Source organism: Fundulus heteroclitus, chromosome 18 (assembly GCF_011125445.2).
Source record: "Fundulus heteroclitus isolate FHET01 chromosome 18, MU-UCD_Fhet_4.1, whole genome shotgun sequence".
Taxonomy (NCBI): domain Eukaryota; kingdom Metazoa; phylum Chordata; class Actinopteri; order Cyprinodontiformes; family Fundulidae; genus Fundulus; species Fundulus heteroclitus.
The window spans coordinates 35,644,697-35,662,077 of record NC_046378.1 but is presented as its reverse complement, the minus strand read 5'-3'; the positions used below and the strand labels follow the sequence as shown (position 1 = coordinate 35,662,077).

Here is a 17,381-nt window from a genome sequence, read left to right as displayed (position 1 = left end):
AACTGTCTTATCATAAGAATTTGGGTTTATTTTGACAACTTAAATCCCTATAAGTAAGGTCCGAAAACTCCAGAAACAGGCAGAATTGTCAGGATTGTTATTTTAGTTATTTTCTCTGCTGCAGTTTTCTTTCGAGCGTCAAAAAATGTCAATAAATTCAAATTTAGAATTAAATGTCATCACTGTGTGCAGTTTAGTGATATATAATCAAATTTCTTTGTGTAATTTGTGTCCTGAGGAAGTATATTTGGAAATTGAATACAAGTTACATTATTAAGTGTTTTTTTAAATGTGTCGTATTTATGGGGCTATAATTGACATGAAGTCACAGCCACAAATTTGCCTAAAAAGACAAACAAGAAGCTGCTAATAGCTTTTATAGTTATCACAATATATCATGATAAAATTTAAAGTCCATATCACCCACCCCTAATAGAAAGTACTGTTAATACATATAAGGTACTGTGTAAATTGAGTTTTAAATTGCTGCTAATTTCTCTGTATCTTCATGTAGTTTAGACAAGTTTTACTATGAACTGAAGATTGTGGAAAACCCATTTTAGGTTTCATAGCTGTTGATTAAAAGCAGCCTTTGGAGCAAACTTTAAAAGATGATCCATTGCAGGTTAAAACGTTGGCTAAGAATGGACATGACTTTATTCTGCATTCATCCACTCCAGAAACAAAACTTTTTTTTTCTTGTCCACTCCCCGTCCTCCCATGACTTATTTCCCATTAAATTAATGATTTCTTACAAACCCAAGGCTAAAAAAAAAAAAGACAAAAATAAAATCCTTTGCTGTGTGACAAAGACATCATGCTACAGGGATTAAACCGTGGAAACAAAATCCCAGATTTAATTCGCAGAGCCTTTGTTTGTGGACAGGAAACATGGAGGCACTGCAGCTGTGCATGAAGAGACTCATTCATTTCAATCTGAGCTCCTTCTCTGTCACTGCTTTCATTTTTCTTAAACTATTAACTTGACATGAACGCAGACCAATCATATCCTTTAAGCTCGTCTTCTGGATCTTTTTTATTTATTTGATTATAATTACTGTAAAAAGATGAATATAAGGCAGAACTTGCAGTCTATTAGATGCACATCCTAACATTCAGTTAAACACAACTCGGTATTCCATGAGTCTGACAATTAGAGATAATCAAAGCTCAATAAACAACCCCAACATTAAATTATTAACCCCAAAACCTTCCTCAACTTCTGTTTGTCTCAATCCATCTGATCCTCTCAGATCTCAACTATGTTACAAATGTGCAAAAGAAGAGGACATATTTGTTGGCATCCCTGGTAAAGATGTGCAAAAACACTTTAAAGGGTTATTTTAATCCCAGCAAAACCATTGGACACTGAAAAATAACATTTTTAGCCAAATCATCAAGAGCAGAATAATTGGGACCCTGAAGAACTCTGAAGAACGGTGTAAACTGGAGCTATTTCGGTGGATTTGTACTTAAAAAAAAAAGCTTTTAATCTTGCAATCCAGGACTTCCTGTTTTCCTGGGAGGATAAAAACAGACTTTATCGTCTGGAGGAGGACCCAAGCCAACCCAGCCACCAGGCTCAGGGAGCAGGATGGCAGGCAGGAGAAGAAAAACGAGTTCAAAATGTTGCTGTTAGAGGACTGAAGCCAAGAGTGGCAGCCTGGTCAACACGTCTCCATGCTAACCACTAAATATTTGTTTTATCATCCTGGAAAAAAAGCCTTTTTTTTATCCAGTCATAAATGGAAGTAGGAGTTTACCTGTAGCTGTGTGCTTTAAGATTGAGCTTTCTGTCAGACAGCATAGTTCAGATGTGAAACAACAGTGGAAATTAGTTTTTTTCCCACACTTATCTGTTAAGCATGGTGGAGGATCTGTGATGCTGCGGGCCCAATTCTCTTCCAGACTTCCTGGAAACCAAAACCCTTTAAACCCGAACCCTGTGGCTTCTGCAAGAAAACTGAAGCAGAGTCATCGGGGCTTTGATTTTTGTTACAATATTTTTTTCTCCTCAGAATAAATGTACCGAAATTAAAAGTCGAGTTAATTCCATACTTAAAGTTTTGATTATGGTTGCTGGACTTTAAGGATGAATTGAAATTTATGCTTTTTTTTTGCACATCTTTACAAGGGGAGTTGACCTTTTTATATCTGTAAAGTAACATTTTACCTTCTGCTTGGAGGGAACTCTGTCCTTCAAGTTCAGAGAACAAAAAAACACCACAGGACACAGATTGACGGTAAAATATCCTCAGTTAATAAAACCAACACAGAAAAAAAAAAACACTTGAAAGATGCTGACTGCAGAAAACAGTTTGTGGGTAAAAAAAAGAAAAGATTTTTTTAGACCATTTTTTATTTTAAATTACTTTAATTTTAATTACATTTTTAGACCATTATTTAATTTATAATGTACCCAGAAGTGTATCTATGTGTGTCATTGTTATTCCAGTTAACACATATTTTATCTTTAGAAAATACTGGGATTTTTCTCATGGGGTTTGGACGACGCGTTCTTATTTCTGACTGAAAATGAAACCTAGCAGTGAGAAATAAATTTAACTCCTGGTCTTTTTTTTTAATGTGTGAAGTTCTTTTATTTTAAAAAGGGAAGGAAAATGGTTCATGTCAAATTGGCTGATAATTAAATATATAATAGAACAGTCCAATATAACAGTATAATTTAATATAGCACTACTACCTGCCAAAATGTCTTGTATTATAATTGTATCTGAAACGGATCCCGTTTAATATAAGCCCTGTTCAAGACTTCCCAACAATTCCTTCAAGACAGACTTGAAATAAACAAAAAATATGCAAGACTCAAAAAGATCTAAAAACTGTGGCTCCAGGACATAAGATAAAAGGAAACTTTTGAAACCAACCATGAATCGCTCAAATCTCCATTTCCAAGTCGGCTAACAAGTACCGGTTCCGTCTGAGTGTTTGATGTCCAACAAATTCCCTAAAAACGTTCTCCTCTCCAGATTCGCAACAGAAAACACCCAAACAAAAGCCAAAGCAGCAGTTTCATTTTATTAACCTCAGAATACGGCTCAGCTCTATCAGCAAGAGTCTAAAAGGTCTTTTCTCCCCAGAGGAAGACGTTCCTCCTCCGTTTAGCAGCGGGAAGGAGAAATCTCCGTTTTCAGGAATCCAGCTCTCCGTTTCCTTCCACCCTCAGAGGGAGACGGAGCGCGCTGTGGTGTTTGTTGTGCTTGTCTGAGGCAAACCCCGAGGCTGCATGTGGCATTTCATAAAGCGGGAGCGCGGCCATGTTGCCGCTGCCGATTACGGCGACGCTGCCAGGAGACAGAGGAGGAAGCGAGGCGGTCATGACAGCGCGGGCAAACGGAGGAGCGAGATGTAATAAAGCCGGGCCTCCGCTGTTGACCCTGTGTGTCAGCGGGAGTTTATGACCACTGTCTGAGGGGGCAAATAAGATTGTGCTTTATTGCTCAACAAGCCTCCCCAGCAATAAAATCCTCCCCCCCCTCCCCTCCCATCGGCCATCCGTTCTGGGAGACATTAACTCCCCGTCCAGCGTGGATCGGCTCAGTCTGCAGCTAAAGGCCAGAATTAGTGAACCGAATCCAATATCAGTCAATGTCACCTCCGCCCGAGGCTAAACTGACTCATAAGCTCTTCCCTTTTCTGCACAGAGAGCAGAGCAGAGGAGGAGGACGGATTTAAAAAAAAAGAACCACCAGAAGCAGGGACGCCTGCTTCAGACGCTAGCTTACCCAAGCACATGTAGGGGACCACCATGTGGGCGTGGCCTTTGCACGCCTTCTTCTTCTTGCACCAGTTCTGGATGCGGACAGGCTCGTTGGCTTCCACTACGTTGGTGATTTTGAGCTCTGGATACATCTGTTGGAACGAAAAAGAAGACGTGGATATCAAACAGTGATAGCGGAGCCCTGTGGCGCCGTGTTCTTGGCAGAGAGGAGCGTCGCCGGATCCTCTAAATCCGGGCTTTATACCTACGAGATGGCATCTGCTCGACTGAGACAGAGAGCACATGTTTGCACTTTCCTTAAAATGCCACGAAAATGTCATGTAGAAAATGCAACTGAAGCATCTCCCCCCCCCAACAGGATTACCAGCAACCTTTTCTGTTAACGGACGGAGGCCAAGGCAAGGACGATGTGGGGAAAAGACACCTGCTTAATTTCAGGCAGAGCCAAGAAAATGACCTGCTGAGGGTCCAACTAGTTGAAATGCCACAAACTACAATAAAATCCGTCCTCCTGGAAGAGCTTCGTCTCTGAGGACAGATCACCACCAAATTAAAAGAGACCCGTTCAATCTTCCCGGCTAATTCAGATCCTCGCACAAACTAAAAAAAGAGAAAAAGTCCCTTCAACTAAGAGGAAACTGGAATGATAATGAATTACTTAATAATCGTGACGTGATACAAAGCATGAAAAGTTTTATTTCTGTTTAATCTGAACATTAAAGCGATTTTGAAGAACGTTACTTTCATCTAAAAACGTGACACAACATTATAAGACGCTTCTTCTTGCAGACAGTGATTTTAAAACATGGTAACGCTACCCAAAAGTACCAATTCCTGCTTCAGTGACTGGATCCAAACCCCGTAGAAAAGATTCATCAAGAGGAAGATGAGAGCCACTGCCGCTGTGGAGCTGAAGGCCGCTGCTAAAGCACCCCGGGCTTCCTTAACATCTCAGCAGAGCATGCAGAATTAGTCCCAACTGAATTAGTAAGAGCACGTTTCAGCAGGCTGACATTTCTGTACAAAAACAAAACCCTTTAATTCAGCTTATGCATTATTCTAATTTTCTGGGAAACCACAGCAGCCAAAAAAATCTAAAGGAACCAAATTCTTGGCATATATCCCTCTGTTAGTGATGAATCTGTATTAAATGGGTTTTAATTCGAGAGGAATTAGTGAAATAAATGAGCTTTTCATTGATATTCTAAAAAGGTATTTAGCTGCACATGTTAAGGCTAGCTCTAAATTCCATCCCTTTGTTGCCAAACCCATCTAACGTTAAAAAGGAACTCAGATAAGAATCCACCCACTGTTCCCAATAAAATCATCTGATCATTCAGAGCAACGATGACAGCCTGCTGTGTCACATCCTTCAGCTAAATGACCTCAGCGGCTGGATTTCAACACGGACATGACGGCGAGGCCTCTGTGTCGCCGTGACTCACCTCCTGGCAGTACTGCAGCACGCCCTCCTTGGTTCCTACGCAGCTTTTGGTCCCCGACGGGTCGGGCTCCCAGCGGCCGGTCTGAACGTCCACGTGCATGTTGAGTTTGCCACAGAACATGGCCACCTGTGGCTCGGCCACGGCGAACCCGGCGCCCGCGTTGGCAGCCAGAGCCTGCAGGGAGAGAGAGGAGGAAGGCGGCGGTCATTATCAATCCAATGAAAGCTGTGAAAGTGTCGCTCCGAAAGCAGCGTTTTCTACTGAGGAGTCAGGCCGGATGAAGCGGCTGCAGCAGACATGATGGAGCGGCATCAGTAGAGCTGCTGCTGCTGCGACGCTCACAGAACGTCTTGCAAAGCGGACATCAAGGTCTGATCGGACGCGCGTTCAAAACTTCCCGGACCTCTGCGTCTGCTCGGTTACAGCTCACAGAGCTGCAAACATAGCGGCAGTTTGTTTGCGCTTCACCAAACAGGACATTCAGATTTAGGGCAGAGCTCCGCTTGTACGGCTCTCCTGGGAGCCGAGTCTCCCCACAAAGGACGCATCATTTACCCTTCAAGGTAAACAGGGAAGCGGAGGGATTCTACCACCATCATGTTTACAGACATTAAAGTAGCACCTTTTCTGCACAACGTAATTTAAAGCACTTTACAAGGAAATTCAATTCAATTCAATTCAATTTTATTTATATAGCGCCAAATCATGAAACATGTCATCTCAAGGCACTTTACAAAGTCAAGTTCAATCATATTATACAGATTGGGTCAGATTATACAGATTGGTCAAAAATGTCCTATATAAGGAAACCAGTTGATTGCATCAAAGTCCCGACGAGCAGCATTCACTCCTGGGGAAGCGTAGAGCCACAGGGAGAGTCATCTGCATTGTACATGGCTTTGCTGCAATCCCTCATACTGAGCAAGCATGAAGCGACAGTGGGAAGAAAAACCACCCATTAACGGGGAAAAAAAACCTCCGGCAGAACCGTGCTCAGTATGAACGGTCATCTGCCTCGACCGACTGGGGTTACAGAAGACAGAACAGAGACACAACAAGAGAAACAAAAAAGCACAGAAGCACACATTGATCTAGTAATCTGTTCTACATTAGATGGTAGTAGCAGGTGAGCCGTCTTCTCTGGATGATGAAATGAAGGCACGGAGGCAAAGAAACATTGAATACAATAAATATTGCAAAAGATGGAGGTACATTTTAAGTACAATATAAAACAAAGGAAAGAATGATGATGAATTACAAAGCTAAGAAGACACGATCAAAATGAGATTATACAATATTTGTGGGTAGGCTGCAGTAAACAGATGTTTTCAGTCGTGATTTAAAGAGTTTAAGAGGCGAGGAGCATTTTACCAACATTGCAATTTTCACACATAAGGAAAAAAAAAAATCAATGTGCTTCACAAAGACTGAGCACAAAAATTTAAACATTATTAAAAAAGATAACAGTTAAAAACAATAAATCTTTAAAGACCATTCAGTGTCTTTTACATCAAAAATATTTTTTAATCAATACTTTTAGATATGAATTTTAAAAGTGAACAGTACCAGCATACATATGGAAAGAGATGGTTGCAGGGCTCCATAATCAGAACTAGCGGACGGATGTTGAACAATAATGACTCCAGTACGGAGCCTTGTGGAACCCCACATGTGATCTTTGTTGCTCATATTTATTACTCCTAAAGGACCCAGAAACTTCCTGGTCTGCCAAATTATACCTGAACCAAACTATCAGAGTACCTGACAGTTCAACCCACTTTTCTGGTCAATTAGCATGGTATGATAATCTGTTCTGGGTCAAGCTTTCAAGTCGAAATGATAGAATCGCCTGATGAAATCCTGTTTCCTGAAGATTTGCTTGAATCTGTCTCACTTCCTGCCTGAATGTCCCTCTCTATCTTACCATCTTACCCTTTGAACGTGGGAGGAAACCTGTTATTACCCTTTAACGTTTGTCCTCGCCGTCACTGTTTACTAAACCCTGCAGAAGGAAGGATGAGCGTCAAGGCTTCTGGTCCCTCATTCCTCTTTAAAAGAGAAAAGGAAATTTTTTAAGCAACTTTTCAAAGACTGATTTACTGGCGTAAGATTTAACTGATATAATAAGTCGTGGCAGCCAACACTCGCCTTGTGCTGAATCCCTAACGAACCTCTAAAAGGGCTACAGCTCCGAATTCAAAGCAAGCCTCCAAAACAGGAAGTGCAACGGACGTGATTTCGTCTTGATGGTATCAGATCATCAAAACAATTTTCAAACCCTCAGAGACATCTGAGGAATGAGCAAGAAGAAAAAATAAATAAACGCTTTCTGGTTCCCCGGCTTTAACAAAATGTAAGAGGCAGACGGGAGGGGGGAGTCGTTTATGGCAGAGAGAAGGGGGACACTGGACAAAACTCTCTGCCTGATTCGGGGCTGACAAAAGGAGCAGAGAGAGAGGACAAAACAAGTGCTGTGTAATCAGCAGTTGGCTGCTGTGTGCACTGAATTGAGCTGCAGCCACAAATACGAGCTACAGAAGCACGTAGCACTCAGAAAAAAAAAAAAACACAATTATGAGCTGAATCCCGTCCAAAAGGCACAACAATCCCCCCTCTGTCCGCGCTCTACCCATCTCTGCCCCAGATGGAATTCAATGTTGTGTAAGTGCAAACAGCGATAATATTTCTGTTATTGGAAAATGGACCCCAGGAAGATAAACAGCAATTAAAAGAGGTCCAATTAAACAGCAAATAAACAGCCTTGTTTGCTCTCCCTTCCTGTGTTTTCCTTTCACAGGGTGGATGAGAGGCGGGGTGGGGCTAGGGCTGGAGGGGGAGGGGCATAAAAAAAAAAGACGAAGAAGCGTTAAAAATCAACTGTCTGGCTAACAAAGAGTTTTAAGGCTTGTTGTGCATCACAGAGGAGGAAGTCACTACGTCTGGAGTCACGTGCCTCTTCAGCTCGCCCCGAAAGGCGTCGAAATGTTACGAGTTTCTGTCCCGTGTCAAAAGTGTTAGTAGATTCACAGAAAGGTGGTGTAGCGGCAATTAAATACACTTACATACTAGTTTTATTAGGTTCATAATAGGGCTGAACAATTAATCGCATTTTCAATATAGTCGCGATTTAAAAAAAACGCAATTTCCAAATCGCAGAGTCTGCAATTTTTGGCTATGTAACAATTAGGGAATTAGACACGTCTATTAGGTGTCGGTAAAATGTTTAAAGTGGGTTTGCCTCCACATGGAATGGAAGAGAGCTGCAGCAGTGAGATAATCTAATTGCATCACTTGTTTTAGAGTTTATATAATCATACATAGCATTAAGTACAGGTCAATCAGTTTAATACATACTTTATGTTCAACAAGGATTGATGTCCAAATGAACTAAAACCTGTTCTCTTGAATAAGATTCTGATTAATAGAAACATTAAAAGTTCTTGTTTTAAATAGTCCTTGTTTACAAACATCTTTATTTAGAGGCAATTTTTGTTGCTTGTGGTTAATGCATAGAAAAGTCAAAATTGCAATTTTGGTTGAAATATATCGTAGGCAGAACGCAATCATTTCTGGTCTGAGTTTAGATGCTGTGGGTGTTTTAGCAACTAATCTGCACAGCGAGGAAACAAGTTGATTTGTTGTTTGTATATGTTTAAAAAGACATGATAAATTAAACTGGAAAAAAAAAAATATTGCATTAAATCGCAATATTAAGAAAAAAAAAATAAAAAAATCGCAATTAGATTATTTTCCAAAATCGTTCAGCCCTAGTTCATAATATTAGTATCAACTTCGTCTACACCAAACCTCTGCAAGTCCTTGGAGCACATTGGATATCATGCTTTGGGAGGGAGGCGCTGGGGGGGGGTCAGCAAAAGGGTACGTTATAGATGTAACCTGGCCTAGAATAAGGTTAGCTTGGACAAAGGATGCTCTGTCAACGGGACAATGAGGAAAAGCAGGCACGGCGAGTGAACCCCGCACGGAAACCCTAGATGAGAGGCATGGAGGGCAGGCGGCCAAATGGAAGCATCAGCGACTTTTCCTGATTGAGCGAGGAACGACGCGCTCCATCACCAGGAACAACGACCCAGTTTCAGCACACAGATCAGGGCCGGAGGAAGCTTAAACAATCCCCCTACGACTCCAAAAGCCTCGTTACGTCCTCTGGTCAGTCAAGTTGACCGTTTGCTCAGCTGTCCACCAGAACTTTGACCAGTTCTATTGGGGCCAATTACCGTCCGGTAAGTAACAGCAACAGGTGGTCTGTCTGAGGACCAGGTCTTTTCTGCCTGAATGAACAGCACAGCAGCAGTTTCTTTATAAACGTTTACTGCTCGTCACACAGAGGCCAAATATCTTCTTTCCACATAGTGGCAGCAAAGCAAAGGCAGATCTGAGCTGGGTCTGCTTAGTGTTGCTCTGCTCTGGTGGCGAGTGGAGCAACATCATGAGGCCCAAACGGTAAAGTAGTCCGTTTTCTGATTCAGTCCTCACAGAAGTCCATGACATATGGATCAGGACCAAATGAACAAGAAAAAAAAAAGGGAGAATCATGGCAGAAAAGTCACTCATGTTCTTTATTCAAAGTATCAGTTTCTTCCTTTAGGTCGACGTCTTAGAGTCCCTGCTTGCTTGTTCCTCTTTCCTTTAAAGCAATAAACATCAGAAAGTAAATTGTGGAAGTAGGCAATGGCGTCCAAATTTTTAAACTAAACTGACATGCTTTTTTTATGCATTTATTTTCCTTATAATGGATTTTTTATAGCTGTGTTTTTACGTGTGAATGTACTGTGACAGCCACAGTTTGGGCCACGCAGCAGCCAGAGTCTGCACCAAAGGCAATGAAGTTCATCATCATCATCATCATCATCATCATCATCAAGATCCTGGATGGAGCCTGATGGATGTATGAATGCAGGGATGGGGGAGTCAGTGGATGGACAGATGGCTGGATAGATGAGCAAATGGTGGGATGGATGAAGATTTGGATGGTGGGAGGAATCGTGGATGTACAGCCGTGGTGCCCCTCAGTTAAATCAAAGAAAATCCCACAATCGTCACTGAAATAAATTTAAACTGAGAAATGTAATAAATAAAAATGTACTGAAATTTAACCAATGAAAATTAGACAATGCTTTTGAACTGTGCCTCAACAGAATCATTAAAAAAAAATTAACTAATGAAACACACGTGGGAAAAAAACTATTGTAGCCCTAAAACAAGATGGAAACTAATCTCACCACAGGGATGAGTGATATGTGGGATGTATGGAAAGATATATTGTTGGTTCAAAGGACTAATGGATGGGTGAATTGTGGGACTGATTGATTTATAGAGTAATGGATGGATTAAATTCCATTTTATTTATATTTTATTTATATATAAAGTCAAATCCAATAAAATCCTCCAGGTTGGTCAGAAAGTTTCCTCTCTAAGGAAACCCAGCAGGTTGCATCGAGTCTTGACAAGCAGCATACACTCCTCCTGAAAGAGCGTAGATGTGATGGGTGGATACCTTTAAACTGGGTCTAATAAAGTTGGACATCCAACATGGCGGTACATATTATCTAAACTTTGGCCTGTGGGGGATTTGCAGCTACACTGTCGGGTCAGTTTGTCGTTTTCATGCATTACAATCTTATAAAACTGTTCTTAAATGGAAATATCTGATTCCAAAAATAAGACGGAAGTGGACTTTAATCCCATTTCTTTTTCAGGTTTGTTGCGTTTTACCTCTTAATTTTTAATTTTCTTCACCAATTTGACACAATAGGTTGTCCGATAGATGAGTAACATTTAAGTTTAGTTAATCAAGTGTCTGAATGCATCAACACTAATTAAAAGAAAGCGCCTCATTGGAAAGGCTAGGGCCGACAGCTCATTCAGGTAGAGAAGGTGAGGCTGGACGACTCCAGTGATTTTCTGGAAACATCTACATTTATCTGATCTCATAGACCAAGTGGGGGTCAGGTTTGAGTCTGACACACACACGAACACGCACTTTATGGAAAATCCGGTGCCACGCCTGGCGGCCGAGCCTTCTGATCTGTGGTTTCTGACTCACTGGGATGTAATATCATGTGTAAGTGTGAACACCTGCTGCTGTGTGAAGGCTTATCCACACTGCCAGAGACAAAAAAAAAAGGGAGAGAGGAAAGGGAGTGGAAAGCTGGGAGAAAGGGAGAGGCAGCGAGACGACGGAGCTTTCAGGCAAACTGGGTAAACAGCAGCAAGACGCAGGGATTAACCTACGAGCTGCGTTGAGTTTGATCTTCATCCGAATCGAGATTGTAACGCAATAAACGACAGACTGCGTGGGCTGGGGATCATTCAGCCCGCTCTCTAACCCTGTAATGTAAAAAACACACGCATACCAGTACGCTGCTGCGTTCCCAGTCCGCCTCCAGCACAAAAAACACGCTTTATTGGGCTGCTCTGTGCGGCCTCAGCCAAATTTGGCCCTGGAACAAGCCGAGACACGGCCGTGCCGCCTGAGAAATAACACGTTGAGCTTTCTGGTGCAAACAAACCCTCCTTTTTGTTCCTGCGCTGGATAAATACACACTCTGATAGACTGGAACCGGTAACACCTCAACGCTTTGGCTAGACAGTTTTACCTTTTCGCATTGTGTCAAGACTTTCTGAAAACAAACAAAAAAGAAACACAGATCTAAGAATGAAATTGAGTATTTCTGCTTTCTGCACAGAGTGAGTGAGCAGAATGTAAAACGATTGCAGTCGCAGGGAAACTTTGCAGGGGTAATGAAAGAGCAACAAATCACAGAAACGTTGACGGGAGAAAATTAAGGGCTTGCTTTTACCGTGATGGATATTTGAGCTCAGTAAATTTTTAAGTCTGAAGGGAGATGTTTTTTTTTTTAATGCTATAAATGTGACAAAGTGAAGCCTGATCTGTGCAGAATCCAGGCAAGCATTTCAGGTTATTTAGTCAACGCCGTGGAGGAAGGTGCTCTGGTCGGATAAGGTCTGCATGCAAACCCTACGTGCGTCGCTCTGAGCACAGGATCCACATGACAGAACGTGGTGCCGGCTGCATCACGCTGTGAGAATGGCTAAAAAACACAATTCTGCAAAAACGGATCTAAAAATAAGCAAAATATTCTTAAAATTTGTGTTTCCGTCTTAGATTTGAGCAGGTAAATAATATTATCTGCCAATGGAACGAGCATTTTTACCCCTAAAATAAGATAATTAGACATCCTGCACTTGAAATAAGATGATGGAGATGAGTTGTTCCTATTTTAAGTGCAAAACTCTTATTCCATTGGCAGATTATTTTATTTATCTGCTCAAATCAAGGACAGATACACTCATTTTAAGAAAATTTTTACATATATTCCTAGCTACGTTTTTGCAGTGAGGTTGCAAAAGACATGGGACTTCAGCAGAGCTTCTCCTTCCAGCAGAACAACAAATCCTTTTAGCTCGGGGGTCAAAACTAACGAGTCGCAGATTCTTTTCCAGTTTCCCTCTTGTTGGACAGAATGAGGAAAAATAAACACGGACGCTCACACAAAGCCATTGTTAACCGTGCAAATATAGCCAACCTAAGTCACAAAATGAGTTTTAAAGTCACATTTTATTGCAAAATCTTTGTCTTATTTTTTTAAGCCGGGCCAAACTGTTCAACTGAACATGAAACATTTAACAATAGGTGGCGATCTTTCATTACTGGTTTAGCCACTATGGCTACTGTTGCTAAAACAGTGAAAATAACGCTGTTCTAGGCGGTATTTTGTGGAAACTAACCGAGCTGAAAACATCCCGTCTGATGAACACGTAAAGGCAGCACCTGCACGACTAAATGTTACATAAATAATAGAGAGCTGCTAAAAACCTCAAAGTATGAGGTTTTACTCAATTATGCAGCGAGTAGCTCCCTTCATGAATGTCAAAGTCTGACTTTCCGACTAGTAATCCCGACTTTAGGGGCCGTTCCGGTTAGATTTTCCGACTACCGAGGACGAATGGAACGCACCGATGGAGTCAGAGCTAAATCTGTCTGAGAATCTGGGGCAGGAGCTGAAAATTCACGTTCACAGATGCTCTCCATCTAATCCGACAGAGCTTGAGCTATTTCACAATGCACACAGAAACGTCTTAGCATCTAGACCAGGGGTCTGCAACCTGTGGCTCTTTGGACCTTCCTCAGTGGCTCTTAATAACTTTGGCTACAAATTATATTTTTATTATGGCATTTAAATGTAATAATGATAATAAGTGCAGGTTTTAGTAGTTTTTTTCTGGGAATAATTGCTTTTTCACAACAGAATGATGCTCAAAGTGCATTTAATACTTAATTTTCAATCAATATTTTTTCATTAACTTGGAATCTATGATTTTTTTTTTTACATCATTATTCACAAATATCAACATCCCATCCATCCTCTTTTCTTAAACCTCTAAATGGACATAAAATGGCGTTACTTTGACGATGACAACATATCCCCTACCAGTAGATCTTTATCAAAAAGTCTTTTTTTTTTTTTTTCAAAAGGCCAGGCAACATTTGTAGCTCTGAACGAGTTTAATTCAAGTGGACTGTAGGCAAAATGGCTCTTTAGACTGTAAAGGTTGCAGGCCCCTGATCTTGACGTACAGCGGCACCAGAGACGAAGCCCAAAACATTTTCCAGCTGAATTTGCGGCAAAAGGTGGTTCTGCAAAAATACTGACACCCTTTTCAGATTTGCATTTATTTTTTTTTAATCTCTCAGTTAAGCACAACCGTCTGGTCTACCACCTCCAATTGCAACAGAATACAATTAAAATTGTGGTTGTAACACAATAAAAATGTTTTTCAGATCCTTATAAAAAGGAAACACAGACTAGGATGAGGCTTGAGGGGGAAAAAAAAGCCTCCTGGTGGGGTTGGGGTCAATTATTGACCCTCCACAAGTCAACTGGGGAAGATCCAACGAAGCTAATCCAATTTGTGTGTTGACCAGCTCGGTGTGAGCATGGGACGCACACTGAGAGGGTAAATCAGGAGATGTGAACAACTAAGAGCCATAATGCTTAAAACAACTGGGTGAGAATCCGCCGGCACGGAGACACACACACGTGGGAACCGAGACGTCGGCCGAAGCGAGCCAAACCAACATTTTCTGCAGACATGCGAACATTTCTGACACGTTTTCTGCTAAACTGCCCTGAGTCGTGTGTAAAAACATGAGGGGCAAACAGCACATGTCAGCTCCAGTGTCAGGCGCGCTATAAACCTTGAAGGTCCCACTCAGCCGTGGCAACCGGTCTAAATTTGGCAGAGGAGCGGTGGGGCAGCTCCTTTAAAAAAAAAAAAAAAAAAACAGGCGCCTTTTAGGATCGGTGGGTTTCCCAACGTGCGTTAGAGCGCATGTGACTGTGCACAGAAATGCCTGGCACCAATAATCCAGCTAATCCTTCCCCGTGCTCAGCCCAACGCTTAAATAAAGACGTAGCTGTGAGAAAATATGGAGAAATACGGGCACAGGGAAAAAGAATCAATCCTGATCCCTCATTCCTTTCCACATAAAAAGGCAGGAATTACTCTAATTAGAGGGATGATAATATTTCTCCATTAGCTACCGTAAAATACCGTGATTTGCGTTTGTTGCATCAGTCACTTCCCTTAAAGCCTAAAGACTTTGTTATATTTGTTAAGCAGGTTTGATAAAGACTTCCACTGCCATTTCCCCTCATTTTTAGTCCAGAAGTGCAACATGTGAATGAAAATAAAGTAAAAAGGCAGGAAATAACGCTGGAATGCATAAATCGCTCTCCTGTGTACAACAACGTGCCATAGCTTGATTCAAACATCCCTGTAAGCTCTCTACACATGCAAGCGGCCCTTTTAATGACTTCATCATGCCAAAGTGGCCACATATAGAAATTAGTTTGACACCTCTGCTGTAAGCCATTCGGAGCTCTTCTCTATTAAAACCATGAAGAAAAAGTTCATTCCCTGACAGCAAGAGCTTCATGTTTGCTCCCAGAACCAGAAAACTATCTTATCATTTCCCCTAAAGACTATAGATAAATAGCTGCGGCTGAAACAAGTTTTTTCTAAGATATTGTTGCGTTTTGTTTACTTTGTACTATTGGCAGGCCAGACAATAATCAATACAACATACCTCATATTTAATGTTGTAACCCCTCTGTTTTTAATCACAATTAACTTTATTCAACAATATGTAGTATAATATAAAAAGAAATGATTATTCACACATGTATCTATATTACCATCGAGCCGTTCATCCTAACGCTGAACAACATATCAGATCCCAATCATCGTTGCACATGTTCCCCACCGCCCTCCATCAGTTTTAGCACCTCAGCCACTTTACATAAATCAGGCGAGGGCATTAAGGCCCGTTAAGAGTGTAAAACAATTGGCCAAACACGTAGTAGATAAGCGTAAATGCATGAACCTATCAATATAATAACCTAGAAATGATCTTAAAGCGTTGGACTGCAGTCTCCCATCAGGGGGCGATTGCCCTCACAGCTCTTTCTAAGCTTATTTGTTTTGGATTTAATGCCTCTGAAGCGTTTACCTGACGGGTGAGGGGCAAACAGCACATTTCCTGGGTGGGTGGGATCAGTGGAGAAGCGTCTGGCCCCTTCTTTGGACTCGTTCTACATAAATTGAGTCTAGATCCTGCAGACGGCATCCCACAGTCCCCCCACGTTCTTCTCACCACCCGTGCTAGGGTCCTTCCTCTCCTGGATGTGTCCAGTTGGATGGATTTGTGCTGGGGCTGAACAATTAATCGCATTTTCAATATAATCGCGATTTAAAAAAAACGCAATTTCCAAATCGCAGAGTCTGCAATTTTTGGCTTTGTAACAATTAGGGGATTAGACACGTCCATTAGGTGTCGGTAAAATGTTTGAAGTGGGTTTGCTCCACATGGAAGGGAAGACAGTTGCAGCAGTGAGATAATCTAATTTTATTACTTGTTTTAGAGTTTATATAATCATACATAGCATTAAGTACAGGTCAATCAGTTTAATACATAGTCTTGCTTGTTGGTTGGACTTCATGTTCAACAAGGATTGATGTCCAAATCAACTAAAAGCTGTTCTCTTGAACAATATTCTGATTAATAGAAACATTAAAAGTTCTTGTTTAAAATAGTCCTTGTTTACAAAAATCTTTATTTAGAAGTCATTTTTGTTGCTTGTGGTTAATGCAGAGAACAGTCAAAATTGCAATTTTGGTTGAAATATATTGTAGGCAGAACGCAATCATTTCTGCTCTGAGTTTAGATGCTGTGGGTCTTTTAGCAACTAATCTGCACAGCGAGGAAACAAATTGATTTGTTGTTTGTATATGTTTAAAAAGACATGATATATTAAACTAGAAAAAAAAAACGCATTAAATCGCAATATTAAGAAAAAAAATAAAATAATCGCAATTAGATTATTTTCCAAAATCGTTCAGCCCTAATTTGTGCTGCCTTTAAAGTTCCCACCGGACGTTTATTTTTAATGGCTGAGAAACTAAAGCCCACACAACATGGCGGGGAGCTTTGGGATGCAGGAAAACACAGAATATAGACAGTAAAACGCAGCCTAATCCATTAATATTCATCCATGTTTTTATCTAGTCATCCCTCCAAGCGCAAGTCATTGTATTTATCCTTATAGCCATCGTAGGTTGGCTTATATCCACCAATTCGGTCTTCTACGTTTCATCTATAAGTCCATCTATCTGTTATTTGTCTCCTAAGCCATCCTTTTAACATCCATCCACCTCTCCATTTATCTGAGCCTCCTTTTAACTACGCCTCCATGGGTGTAGCAGCGGGGTGACTCCCGCGGTCATGAAGTCGATGGGAAGGTTGTGACCTGAGCCGCTGACTCCTTTCACAACAGACACAGATCAGCAGGTAGCAGCTGAAGGACCGTCGGGTGACGTTTTCCTGCCAGTCTCCAACATTAACGAGATGAGGTGAAAGAGAGATGAAAAACAGAATAATTAAAAAGGAAAAAAGCCAAAAGCCAGAAGGGATCTTGCACCCCCACTCCTCACTGCAAGGCAAACGAAAGAAGAAAAAAGGCTTTTTGTCGTCGATCCGACACTCGGTGAGTCACCGCTCCGAACCCTCGGAGTGAAAAATGCCCCGCAATGTTTGGGGGGGGGGACAGCGGAGTCCAGTAAATGCCACTTTCTGCACACAAAACCAG

At 41.4% G+C, this 17,381-nt stretch overlaps 1 protein-coding gene across 4 annotated transcripts in view; it reads right to left on the bottom strand.

The window, feature by feature from the left end:
* aplp2 (amyloid beta (A4) precursor-like protein 2) overlaps positions 1–17,381 on the bottom strand; it is an 85,220-nt gene that overhangs the window by 33,526 nt on the left and 34,313 nt on the right. For all 4 annotated transcript variants that reach the window (XM_012868285.3, XM_021319378.2, XM_012868283.3 and 1 more), the window contains exons 2-3: positions 5,188–5,361; positions 3,747–3,873 (exon numbers count right to left, since the gene is read on the bottom strand). In XM_012868285.3, coding sequence (XP_012723739.2) covers positions 3,747–3,873; positions 5,188–5,361 — 301 coding nt within the window. The remainder of the gene's footprint in view (positions 1–3,746; positions 3,874–5,187; positions 5,362–17,381) is intronic.